The following is a 12,861-nucleotide window of genomic DNA, read 5'->3' on the forward strand; positions in this document are numbered from 1 at the left end:
CCTACCCGAGTACAGCAAGAGGGTTAAGAGGTCTTAAGAAGCAACTAATCTGCGCTATGTGCCATTAGTCCAACTTTCAAAATCACCAAAACAAGTTAAAATTATCAGTACCAGTAAACACGCATTCGTGAGGAAGAAGAGGGAAATCTTTCCATTTATGCCATGCGGCAGGTATATATTTTGAAGAATGAGTTACACAACACAATCCTGGCACTTAAATTAGCGGAATGCACTGCTTTTTGCACCGGAATATGCTTGGGGGACGCGTTTATTTTATTTCATTTTAGTATTTTAACGCAGAAATTCTGGATTAGTCGTCATTTTCCTCAGCAGAAATAATTCCAAAATAACTTCATGCTCAAGAAAAGCAGATCTTTCACCTTCAAATTTACCATATATGGTCATTACAAAACAAGATGGTTAGAAGTTAAAATCAAACTGTGGTTTTACTTCCCTTTTGCGAGCACGCGAATTAAAATTTATATTAAATTAGATATATCTAATTTCCTGAACTTGCCTAGAAACGCAATCTACGCTAAATGATTAGATCAAACGCTCGAATCTATGGCTGTGCATGCAAGATCTCCCCTTCTCCTCCTGTCCCCAACTCAACTCCTCCTCCAGTAAGAAACTGGTAAAGATCCCAGCAAAGGATCTTTCCAAGCAGTGGCCATTTCCCCATACCTACCTTTGAGTTATCCTTCCCACATGCTCTGTCCCAGTCCCACCATGCCGCCAGTGGAGTATCCTGAATTCATATGAGGACGCAGAGGAAGCTGCCGGACAGCCCCTTCCTGCTGCCCCTTCATTTGCACGTGAGCTCTCTTTTCAGGTTATCTAGGCCTGTGGGGATGGCTCTAGATCTGGATCAGAGGTTGCTTTATCTTTCTTCGTCACCAGTCACACAGACACCCCACCCACCCATTCTGCCCTTCGGCTTTCCCGAAGTGCAGTGATCATGGGGCCATTCAGACCAACCTCTTCACACCCATCCCGACTCAATTTGGTGGCCGGAGATTTATCGAAGGAAGCCATGCAGCAGTCCACACAGATGCCTCTCCAGATCATCTGACCATTGTTATGGAAAGTTGGCTTCCATCAGGCATGCAAAAGGATTAGAAAAAACCAGCTTGCTTCTCACAAAAGAGAGGAGATGGTCCTCTTCTTGCTTTGGGCAGAATAGCTCTCGAGAGCCTCCAGGAGTATCACACCCACCTTGCTTCAACAGCAGTAGTCAATATCTCCCTGCATTAATGTCACCTATTCATGATAACGTTACTTCTGAGCACTTCACTTTTGTACCATTTGCACTGCCGTTTGGGTGGGAAACACACATACTCCTGTTCCTCATCACCTTGTCCCCTGGCTGAGAAGAAAAAACAGTGGTTGTGTCAGGGTCCAATTCTCTAGACCCCAGACAAACATGGCCCCACCCCTCTTCCCCCTTGCCCCCAAGGCCTTGATTGTTTTAAAGTATTGGAAGATTGACTGGTGTCCTTTAGCTTCTTTAGATCATTTTCTTTACAATCTTTATATTTCCAAGTGCCTGATTGTACAGTATGTGATTGTACAGTATGTTTGTAAAGTATGTGTAGCCAGACATGGCAGTAGGGCAGGTATGTATATTAATTAACAAAAACTGACAAGTGCCCTTTAGATGCTGTTCCCACCCTATTCCGTTCTTCTATTTACTCTGGAGACCAGAGGCCTGACTCATCTCTTCCCATATCTGCTGAGGCCTCTAAATCCTATCAATTCACACTGTCCCTGGGATGACCCTCATTGTTATGGTGTTCCCTACTCCTGTCTGTATGAAGTCTGTATGAAAGAAATACGGGCAATAGCTCTTGTAGTTCTTGAGAGAGCACCGGCCTCACAGAAAAGGCATATTCCTCTCTGTCTCTCAAATTACAAGCCTAGAGTTTCCTCCTACAGAATGTTGCTTGTTCCAACACTGTTTGTGATTGGCTCCAGCAGTCTCACAAGATCTTGCATAGTCTGTACCCTCCCATATAGCTGCATAAAGATAATTAAGTTTGTACATGCACCCTTAAGCACTTACATGGGCTGCAATGCATATAATTGCACTATTAACCTTGATTTCCCCCCTTCATGGAAATGGGATTGCAATCCAGACTGTGCCTTCCTGAATGTCCCAGCCTGAGTAGAAATTTCCTCCCTTGTTTACCACTGTTTGAGTTCTGGTGGCTGCCCCATGGTTTTTTGCAATGACTTGAGGTAGTAGGTAAAAAATAATTGTGGGGAATGACATTTGTGTCTAATCAGGCTGAAGTTGCTTCCTTGGGATGACAAAAGAAATTATCCTATTGCTGGACTGTTTGCATGGTCATTTTTACTGCTGCTGCTGCTGCTACTACTACTGCTATGGATATTTATATACCTCTTTTCAACAAAAGTTCCCAGAGGGGTTTACACAGAAAAATAAATAAATAAGCATCTTAGGGGAACCAGCAGAGAATTCCTGCTGTACCTTCCTGCAGTAACTTATCTGGAACTTTACATTTACATTTACATTTTCTATCCCGCTCTTCCTCCAAGGAGCCCAGAGCATTGTACTACATACTTAAGTTTCTCCTCACAACAACCCTGTGAAGTAGGTTAGGCTGAGAGAGAAGTGACTGGCCCAGAGTCACCCAGCTAGTAACATGGCTGAATGGGGATTTGAACTCGGGTCTCCCCGGTCCTAGTCCAGCACTCTAACCACTACACCACACTGGCTTGCACCACTTGCAAGTGGTGCTTCAAGTACTAATTGAACCAAATCTCTCCTTAGTGCAACCCTATGGCAGCAGGAGTGAACTGTGCTGTAGCTCCAGCTACAAACGGACATGCACCCATAATCTTTTTGTATCTCACCCTTGGCTCTACTATCATCAGCCTCCATGACTAGATCCAGTGCGTTCACTGAAGAGTGTGTATATATATACCATGAGGAGCTATCCTGAAACTGTAGTCATGCATTCAAAGCAATATTAGCTCATAAAGAATAGAGGGCTTGTAGACACTAGCAAGGTTTTTGCTACCCAGGGACTTTTTTGTATGGGGCAGTATATAAATGTACTGAATAAATAAATAAGGTTTGTTGTCTTGGATGAATGGAATGCACAGGCCTGCAGGGAAAACACAAGGCTGGTTTTAGGCAGTGCTTTCCTGCTTCACAGACACGTTCCCCTTCAAGAACACATTAGTATAAGGCAATATAATGTGTGAATTTGGCAGATCACAGATCTGGTTCAAATCTCATCTCAGCCACAATCTCATTAGATGGCATTAGGCAGACTAAAATCCTTTCAGCCCCTCAAATTCAGTATACAGAAACAGGATAATACAAGGGCTCACCTTCATAGCATGTAATCATAGAGAGTGTATTGCCATTTTTTCCCACTTGAGAATGCTATATACATATGCAACTAGGTGTTCTTGTGATGGCAGATGGGGAAAGTGCCGGTATGATGATGGAAAGTTCTGCTAGCTCTGTCTGTGATCAGCAGGTTTCTACATTTTATTTCGCCAGTTGTGAGCATGAGCATGGTCACAAGTGCTCTGGACACACCATGGAATTCAAAGGCAAAAACTTCAATCCAGTGCTTTTGGTTTGGTCCTAATGTAAATATTACCTATTTTTGATTGTGGCCTTTTCATCTAATGGACCAACACAGATACTTGATTGTGTTAAAAACCAAACCAAACCAAACCAAACCTTGAGCACTGTAATTCTTATTTGTGTGGTTAGAGTTCATCTCAGGATAAAAATCTCAAGTTGTTTATCCCGAGATGGATAAAAGATCTCTCCTATCAGGTGTTGAGTGGGAGTGGAAAAGGAAAGAACAGTGACAATTTTTACATGCTTTAAAAGATGTCAGAAAAAAGAGCCAGACAGTTATTCACTTCAGCTGCTGAGGGCAGGACCTTAAAGATGAGTTCACATGTCTTCAGTTCATTCTGTCACTGGAAGAGAAATTCAAGTGCTCTAAACTCTAGAATGGAGTAACTTGCTTTCCTCAGTGGGTTCCTAGTGCCCATTTCTGGGATCACTTCCCAGTAGGGAATTAATTTTTAAGGCTAAAATTTGATTTGGATCGTCCTTCGAACAGATATAATGACAGTGACTGATATCCTAATGCTGTGCTTGCATAATGAGCAGAGCTGCACTAGCACAAGAAAATCATGTAATTGTGCAAAAGTACAGGGATTTTTCAGAATCGTGCTATCAGCGGCAAAAGTTCCCTTTGAAACGTATGAGGTGTGCCACAAGTTGTGAACCTGTTGTGCAAGCACAAACCTGCTTGACCTAATGCAACACTAGTCTGGAACGCAAGCTCTAAGCTTAGAACAAGTAGCTAGCAGAGCAGCCTTGCACTATTACAATCTGAATCAGGATGTTGCCCAGTGCCTCTAAGCCTGTGCAGGATGCGGTCACATTGTCATTGAAGGAATCGTAGTTCATATCTGGAAGAAAGAAGGGATTCCAAGAGAATAAAGCCTTCAGGCGCATTTCATTTCATAAAATATGGATAGTACTAAGCTACCTTGGGGGCTGCTGTAATGATTATTGGATAATGTATGTGTCACAAAATGAATATGCAAAAAGCATTATATAAAGCACTTATATAAATGTTAGTACTAATGATAACGTATTTCAAGTTTTATCAAGCTCTGGTGCAAACATCATTTAAGAGAGTAGCCAACAGTTCTCAAATGTTCTGAAACAGAAAATTTGATAAAGATGAATTAGTCCTTGAGATATTTCAACTGCCCCACTTTTATGTATTTCAGCTGCCCAGGTAGGGTAGTTAGGAGGTGGTAAAAAGAGAAGCAAATCAAGTGGAGGGTGTGTGGGACTAAAAAAGCAGAGAAAATATTACTCAGGTGTGCTCTGTTCTTAATGTGTTCCTGTTGAGGCCTAGCAGTTTGTGCTGCTCAGACAATTTGTACCAGTCCATGTTCTTTTTGGGGGCCATTTATCCCAAAACAAGGAGCTTAAACAAGGAGCTTGAAGGAGCACTGATCATCTTGCTGAGGATAATCTGTTGATGGGGGTGTTTCGGAGAATTTGTTCATCAAGCACACACTCAAACAAGCATTTTGTGGCGCATTAGTCATTTCTCATTTTAATTTTTATTCCAGTTTCAAATTTTCTACAAGAAAACAATAAAAAAATAGAAAACTCTAGAAGTTGTCAAGCTCCTTGCCATGCCAGGTCACTACAGAAACAAGGCTCTGCTGCTGGGTCACTACAGAGATAAAGATACTGGCACTGGGTTGCTTGCTACACACATGTGGCACCTGGTTGCTATGGAGATGAGACCCCATCACAGGTACTGGCCCCTCAGTGGTTGATGTGGCCTTCTCTGCCTCTGTGGCACTTGACCGGGTAAACAGGTTTCATAAAGACGGGGCTCCTGTGTCATTAATAACTGGAGATGGGAGAATTGGGGCAGGCTCAACTTCTTCCACCACAGCAGCACGATAGAGAGAAAAGCTGCGCCTGCATAAATTCTAGAAATTCTCCCCTTTTTAAAAACCATTAAAGGTGGAGAACAGGAGTCTTGTCCCTTATGGGGCCTATTGACCCTACGCTTGCATCAACCAGGTCATGAAAGGGCCTGATTCCTCAGACAGTGGCACCAAAAGGAAGCAGCATCAAGCCCAGAACTGAGGAGAAAATAAGGGGTTGGAATTTCATGTACCCTGACCACCTCACCCCCAAACCCTGTTTGACTAAATAAGACTGCTATAGCATCACTGCTCCTTGAACAATTCCATACCCCAGCAAGATCACAGTCTCTCTCCTCTACCTCCCAGGGTTGACTTTTTTTCCTTTTTCTGGCGAGGCTCCTGTGCTTTTAACAGCTACATGACAGAAAACAGCTGCACCTCTTGAATTTCTGTCTGTCTTGCTGTGGATAAAGGCAAAGAGACCCACTTAAAAAAAGTTGACAACCTGACTAACTTCTACCCAAACACCTCTCACAAATGAGTGTGTGTGTGTGACCCTGTCATTTGTGGGGTAGCATCTTACTAGTTGCCTCTCCTGGTCTCTGCATATCTATACTACAAATGTAAACAGGTTTAAAACTAGTTTAACTGTCTTTTGAGCTTATGATGCTGCCTTATACTGAGTCAGACCATTGGTCCATCTAGCCCAGTGTTGAATGCTTTGACTGGCAGTGTCTCTTCAGGGTCTCAGGCAGGAAACTTCCCCAGCCCTGCTACCTCATTTTGCTAAAAAAAAAAAGGTCAAGGATTGAACCTGGGACCTTCTGCTGGCAAAGCGTGTGCTCTGCCACTAAGCTCTCCCCCATCCCCTGCACAAGAACTCTGGGAATTATAATTTTGTCAGGGTGTTGAGAATTCCTTTTTTTTTTTTTTAAGTGCCACTTCATAGAGCAGAACTACAATTCTCAGAGTCCCTTGGCTGAGAGTAATCACGACAGTCAAACAGGTTTGAAACTGGTTCGAAGATGCAGAGTAGACATACTCAGGCTTGCACTGGCTCTAGCTGCAACTCCATGAGGCCTTGGCCCGTCTTAGATGCCTCCGGGTGTTGCCCCTTCGGGACCATGGGCCCAGGCAATTCCTCCTCAGGCCTCGGCTCCTCAGAGTCTCGTGACAGGCTCTCCCAATCCTGCTTAGCTGGGGCGGCTCCAGGGGACAGACTGCTGGCCACTGCTTCACTGGGGGACCGCTTCCCTCGGGGCAACTCGGGCCTCGGTGGCTTTCCCTGGTCTTCCAAATGCCAGAGCTTCTGAGGTTTGGTGGTCTTCCCCTTTGGACTTAGGGACCCTGGTCCTTTCAGCTGTGGGCTCTGGGGCTCAGACTCCTCTTCCTCCTCCTCCTCTTCCTCCTCCTCGTCCATCAGCACACGGGGCTTAGGGGCGGTGTGAGAGCAGCGGCGGGTGCGGGCCTTTCGGCTATGGTGGACTTGAAGGTGTAATTCCATGAGCTCAGGAGCCGAGGTGGCAAAGGGGCAGAACTGGCAGCGGTGGAGGGCCCCTCCTGCCAGGGCTGGGCGCAGCGACAGGTCCAAGGGCTGGAAGTCGGCCTTCCCGTTGAGCAGGGGTTTGCGGCGGGATGGGCGGGACCGAGCTGCGCCCAAGCCCCCCAGAGGAAGGAAGGCCCCGTGGCTCTTGGTGAGCTGCGTCGGGGGAAAGGGGGGGACTGCGGTCGGCGCAAGGGGGACGTGGCACCGCTCCAGTGTTCCTGCCGCTGTGGCGGCTGCAGCCGCAGCAGCCGCCGCAGCGCTCTTCTGCTCCCGGTGATGGCGCTGCAGGTGGTACTTGAGAGAGCCAGACTGGGTGCCAGCGTAGTCACAGTGAGGGCATTTGTACGGGCGCTCGCCTGCATGAAGAAACGGAAGAGAGAAATTGGCAAGGCAACGACCACGTTTACCCGAATCTAAGACGAGGCTTTTTCTTCGTTCTTGCCTGCTGATGGGGGGGGGGGCACTGTCTTAGATTCAGGGTCCTCTTCTTTGGGGTAAATACAGGTATAACCTATTTAACCTCTATCTTTTAAGGTATCATCATTCAGAGTCGCCGTCTATTCGGGTAAATACAGTATCTGGGAGGGAGAGGAAAGGCAGCTATTTCCTGTTGGGCTGAGAAAATAGCTAGAGTTGAACTCTGATCTGCCAGGGCTTGGGGCATCCCATCTTTGCCACAGACTCACTGAGCAGCCTTGGATGAGTCACCCTTCCTTAGTGCCTCCAGTCAGTAAAATGGGAATAAAAGCAACCTTGCAGGCTTGTTATGAGTGAACAAAATCAACAATCAGTTTAGAAACAAAATTAGAAATTAAAGATTTGAAAAGGCCATCCTATATAATAAAAGGCTAAGTGAGTGGCCATGGCTTTGGAACGTTGGGGATCTGCGTCCCTGCCTCCCTGGGCTGTTCTGGGCCTGTGCGAAGCACAGGCCCAGAAGAGCCCAAGGGACACAGGACCTCAGACACCAGTGTCCCACAGCCACGGGCGGCCATTAGCTGGTGTGTGGCGGCGGGGGAAAGTGGCCGAGGCGGCGGCAGAGCCGCCGCCTCGGCCATGAGCTGCGGCACGGCGAGAGGAGGCCGAGGCAACCAGAAGCGGCCGCCCTGAAAAAGGCGAGGGCAATGGCGGCGGGGGAAGACCGAGACGGGGGACAGGGAAGCTGGGCGAGGTGGCGGCGAAGCCGCCAACGAGGCCCCCGCCCGCTCACAGCCGTCGCCGCCGCCTGCTCACCCGCCCTCCCAGCTGCCCAAAATGAAGCTGGGCGAGGTGGCGGCAAAGCCGCCAACGAGGCTCCCGCCCGCTCACAGCCGCCACCGCCGCCTGCTCACCCACCCTCCCAGCTGCCCAAAATCACCTTCCCCGCTCCCCCCCCAAAAAGATTAAGGGCCAAAATGGCCCATGAGAAGGTTGCCGCCCCCGCCTATCGCCCTCCCAGCTGTTGAAGACCACCTTACCCGCTCCAGCCCGAGGGAAAAGAGAGGAGCTCACGAGCAGAGCTCCTCTCTGTGCTAAGTCACTGCTCAAACTGCCGCTATGGACGCAAAGGACGCCTATTGCGTCCATTGCGACAGTATAGGCAGCAGCTTAACACAGAGAATAGCTCTGTTTCCGAGTTCCTCTCTTCTCCTTCGGGCTGGAGCGGGTAAGGTGGGCTCCGGCAGCTGGGTGCGCGGGAGGGCGATAGGCGGGGGCGGCCACCTTCTCATGGGCCATTTTGGCCGTTATTCATCCACCCCCCCCCCCCAAAAAAAGTAAAAGCAAAATAAGGAAGAACAAAAACAGAGAACAACAACAAAACAAAAAACAAAAAGAGAGAGGGGACAAGGGTGGGGGGAAGAGACAGAAAGAGAGAGAGAGACAGAAAAGACGGGATAGAAAGCTAGCGCCCGTTATCATAACGGGCTTAAAAATACTAGTTATTAATAATTATGGAGGCCCTGCTCTAGGTTTTATCTCTGGGAAGAGATTAAAGCCTGGCCTAGTGGCTTCTCTGGGGTAGCCTCCAGGATATGGAATTTCTTCTCCAGGGAAATCTGTTTGGCTCCCAATTTGCTTATTGAAGACCTGTCTAATTAGGCCAAGCCTGCACAACTTTGGACCTCCTGCAGATGTTGGACTGCAACTCCCATCATCTCTGACTCCTGGCCACTGTGGCTGGGGATTATGGGAGTTGTAGTCCAAAAACAGCTGGCGGGCTGAAGTTGTGCATCCCCGATTTAGGTTGACCTGTGATACTGAGTCTTTGTTGGGGCTGGGCTTTTTTGTTGCCTTTGTAATTTTTGGTCTACTTTTAAAAAAATGATATTCATTTATTTTTGTAGTTATATTTGCCACACTATATATTGGATTATATTTACTTCTGTGAAGGTGGGATGTATTTTTCCTAAATAAAGAACAGTGACTCAGGGAAGGTATTCAGCAGTGTCTTTTGGATATGACACCCCAACTTTATTATCTCCCTAAGCAGGAGGCAGAGCACAACCTTGTAAGGATTCAAAAGACAGCTCTGCAAACAAATCCGTAAAATTTCTTAGTCCATGACAATACTTCATAGCCAGCTAGCTTACATAAACCTAGATTATGCTGTTCATGGGTGGTTTAATTGTACATTGATTTTATATGGTATGATTTTAACAAAAGCTGCTGATCTGATCTGTCGTTAAGAACCTGATCTGTCGGAGATAGGCAAGCATTTGCAAGTGAAAAGGGAGAAAAAAGGTGGCTGGTTGGCGAGGGGAGAAGATTACGACACACCTTTTATCCTGGCCTGATAACCTGGAGGTCATTCTTACTCATCACAAGTAACCAGATAAGTCTGGTGAAAATGGCCCTTAGCTGATGTAAAAGTTGGATGTCCTCATGATATGTTGTCCTTCGAGAGCTATATTTCCGTGGTGTGTCATGGAAGAGTGTCCATGATCTTTTTGTTCATGGTACTGTGGAAAGCAGTGTTCTTCACTGTAAGGCCCGGTTTTTTGGGGGGTGGGGGGCAGCCCCCATCAACCTTAAGTGAAGCTTCCTGAGTAATTGTCTGTTGGGCCTGTGTGAAACTTTAGCCAAAGCTGATTCCTCTGTGCACATGCAGATGATAATTCTTACTATGCACTGCTGCACTTTACCTATGCTGGCTCCTTTAAGGAAAACTGAGCCCTCTTAAAGTATGAATGTATGTATGAATGTATGTATGTATGTGTGACGGATATTTATATACGGCTTTTCAACAAAAGTTCCTAAAGTTCCTTTATTTACATGCTAAATAAAGAGAATCACCACTTTTATAAGGTGCCTCTTTGCTCTGATAGCAGGGGATCTCTGTGCCATCTGGGAAGGCAAGCAGAGTGCTGGGAAGTGTAGCTCTTCCCAGCACTTTCCTCCTAGAACTTTTAAAAGACAGCGCTATCTCTCTTCCAGGGTCCTCCCAGCACTGAAAAAAGTGTCCTACTATGTGGAGGTCAGCACAGTGAGAAATGGCTCTCACACTGAAGGTTTTTTGCTAAAGTGGACCTGCCTGAACAATAGAAGTGCCTCGGCCTGAAGACCATGTGCCATGCAAGGTATAGTGTGCTGTCGAGTCGGTGTTGACTCCTGGCGACCACAGAGCCCTGTGGTTGGCTTTGGTGGAATACAGGAGGGGTTTACCATTGCCATCTCCCCCACATGATGCCTTTCAGCATCTTTCCTATATCGCTGCTGCCTGAGAGAGGTGTTTCCCATAGTCTGAGAAACATACCAGCGGGAATTCAAACTGGGAACCTCTGGCTTGCTAATCAAGTCATTTCCCCGCTGCACCATTAGGTGGCTCAAAGTGCCATGTACATTGATACAAATAATCCAGCACTACATAAATAATTACAATTAAAAAACAACTGTGGGCTCTTATGATCCTCTTTGAGTTTCCATAAGGAAAGGAAAGGAAGTCCGTACATTTGCAAAATAATGAAACGGAACTCAAGCTTGCCTGAAGAAAAGTGCTTTGCATGGCTTCCCCCCAAAGACAAAAGTCTGTAATGTTGCATTAAGCAGCTCAGGAGAGAACCCGTTCCAGAGGGCTGGAGCCACTATAGAAAAGCCCTGCTCTAAGGCCCAGCCAGCTGCACCTTAGCCTGGTTGGATGGAACTCTCAACACGGCTGGCCCATGTGATTCAAGCCCAGGATGAAATTAAAGCACAGAGGGCAACATGATACGCAGCATGATGGAGCCTTGGGGCTGCTGCGAACTTTAAAGCAAGGCCCAACATGTTCTGAAGCCGCATGTGTGGAAGCAGCTTTTCTGCAGATGTCCCCATTGTCAAAGAAACACGGCTTCCACATCTGCAGCTTCAGAACAGTGCCAGGGCTTGCTTTGAAGTCCACAGCAGCCCCAGGGTGCAGTGTTACGGCTTTGTAATGCCGCATATCATGTCAGCCAGGGATTTGGTTAAGGTATTATTGCTTTTTGAAAAACCTATCACGTTTGTTATTTTTACTTCATCCAAGAAGCTCAGGGCCTGAAATGGGGATCATCTCATTTTCTCCTCACAACAGCCCTACAAGACAGATGAGGAGAGGGAGTGACTGGCCGCGGATCACTCAGATGGGCTCAGAGGCAACCCTGTCATAAGGCAAGGTGAAGTGACTGTTTCCAGCATCCAGATCCTGGATGCTTGGATCTTACTCACTGTGAACACACCAAAACCAAACAAGGTATGGTCCTCCTGACCAGTAACACCAACTCAGTAAGCAAGATCAGGACAAAACCATCCCGCCAACGTAGTTGGAACAAACAACATGTACAATGTACTGCCAATATAAACACGGCATATATACTGATGCCATATCAAGTAAAATATACATCACAATTCAGAATCTTAAGCAAAAATACATATATAGACAATTGTAAAACAAAAGTGTACATCATAGTAAAAAACAAACAAACTAGGAGGTGTGGAAATGCAGGCAACCCTCTTAAAACCCAGAGATTTGCAAGCCTCCCAGTATTACATGGGAGCTACATCTATTATTGGTGTTATACAAACGGGGGGGGAATCTGTTGGACCAGCCAGTATGGAGGATATATCCTTAGCGCCTCTTCTGCCGCTTATGGCAATGCCAGCACATTGTTGCTGCTCCCAGCTCTTACCAGTGTGGACGCGGAGGTGCACCTTGAGGTGGTGAGAGGACCTGAAAGACTTCCCGCAGAACGGGCAGTCTTTCCCAGAGCCCCGGCGGGATCCATCTAGGCGTGGCTGCCCCTGCATGTCTGGGAAAGACACAGTGGAGAGGGAGAGGGCAGATTTTAGGATGAGATTCCAAGATTCCTTAACCTTCCCCATGTGGCTTCCATATTGTTCTCTTTCAACATTTTTCTCCCATTGCAGACCCCTAGAGACGGAGCCTTGCACCCAGTCAGAAACACTCCAAGTGTCCCTCATCCCCACCAATTCCTGCCGAGAATCCCCTTGTACCATGCAAAGCCAGCCATGTGGAATACATCGCTGGCTTGGGATTTGCCCTACTTTGTCACCTGATGACTCAAAAGCACCACTGTCAGCCAACTGGCCTCAGAAAATACAATGTACTCCTACCATATTGTATGACTCACAGCTAATTTTTGCATATAGTTAAGAAAGGAAAATGCCATGCAACAATTCGTAGAAAAAATGACAGTGTTTTGTAAGCTTTTAGAGATGTAAATATAGGAAGGATAATGTACAACAACAGATTTTGGTGATGATATGAACATCTGAGGTTTATTCTAATTCTTAAGCAAATATGATCCTAGTTATATCAATATTTGAATGCACAATTATCTTTTCCACTCTTTTTCTTTTTTAATAGTGTTGGATACACACATACTAACATTTAAAAAGAA

General features: G+C 46.4%; 1 protein-coding gene and 1 long non-coding RNA gene across 18 annotated transcripts in view; one reads left to right on the forward strand and one right to left on the reverse strand.

Annotated features, from left to right (window-relative positions):
• Positions 1-12,861, reverse strand: part of ZNF219 (zinc finger protein 219) — a 47,457-nt gene that overhangs the window by 16,700 nt on the left and 17,896 nt on the right. For 2 of the 11 annotated variants that reach the window (XM_053258932.1, XM_053258937.1), the window contains exons 1-2: positions 1,645-1,925; positions 1,216-1,366 (exon numbers count right to left, since the gene is read on the reverse strand). Coding sequence is in view for 3 of the 11 variants with exons in the window: in XM_053258944.1 (XP_053114919.1) it covers positions 6,503-7,362; positions 12,130-12,249 (980 nt within the window). In the remaining 8 variants the exon portion in view is untranslated. The other 9 variants (XM_053258942.1, XM_053258943.1, XM_053258936.1 and 6 more) reach the window with 6 other exon arrangements.
• LOC128328831 (uncharacterized) lies at positions 542-12,729 on the forward strand. 7 transcript variants are annotated; one of them, XR_008309411.1, is made up of 4 exons: positions 8,738-9,790; positions 10,421-10,563; positions 11,535-11,693; positions 12,368-12,729. It is a non-coding gene; the product is annotated as an uncharacterized LOC128328831 (long non-coding RNA). The 7 variants fall into 7 exon arrangements; XR_008309415.1 differs by lacking the exon at positions 8,738-9,790 and adding an exon at positions 542-815 and having other exon boundaries at positions 11,535-12,729; XR_008309412.1 differs by lacking the exon at positions 8,738-9,790 and adding an exon at positions 6,641-6,774 and having other exon boundaries at positions 11,535-12,578.

This window comes from Hemicordylus capensis, chromosome 6 (assembly GCF_027244095.1).
Source record: "Hemicordylus capensis ecotype Gifberg chromosome 6, rHemCap1.1.pri, whole genome shotgun sequence".
Classification (NCBI taxonomy): domain Eukaryota; kingdom Metazoa; phylum Chordata; class Lepidosauria; order Squamata; family Cordylidae; genus Hemicordylus; species Hemicordylus capensis.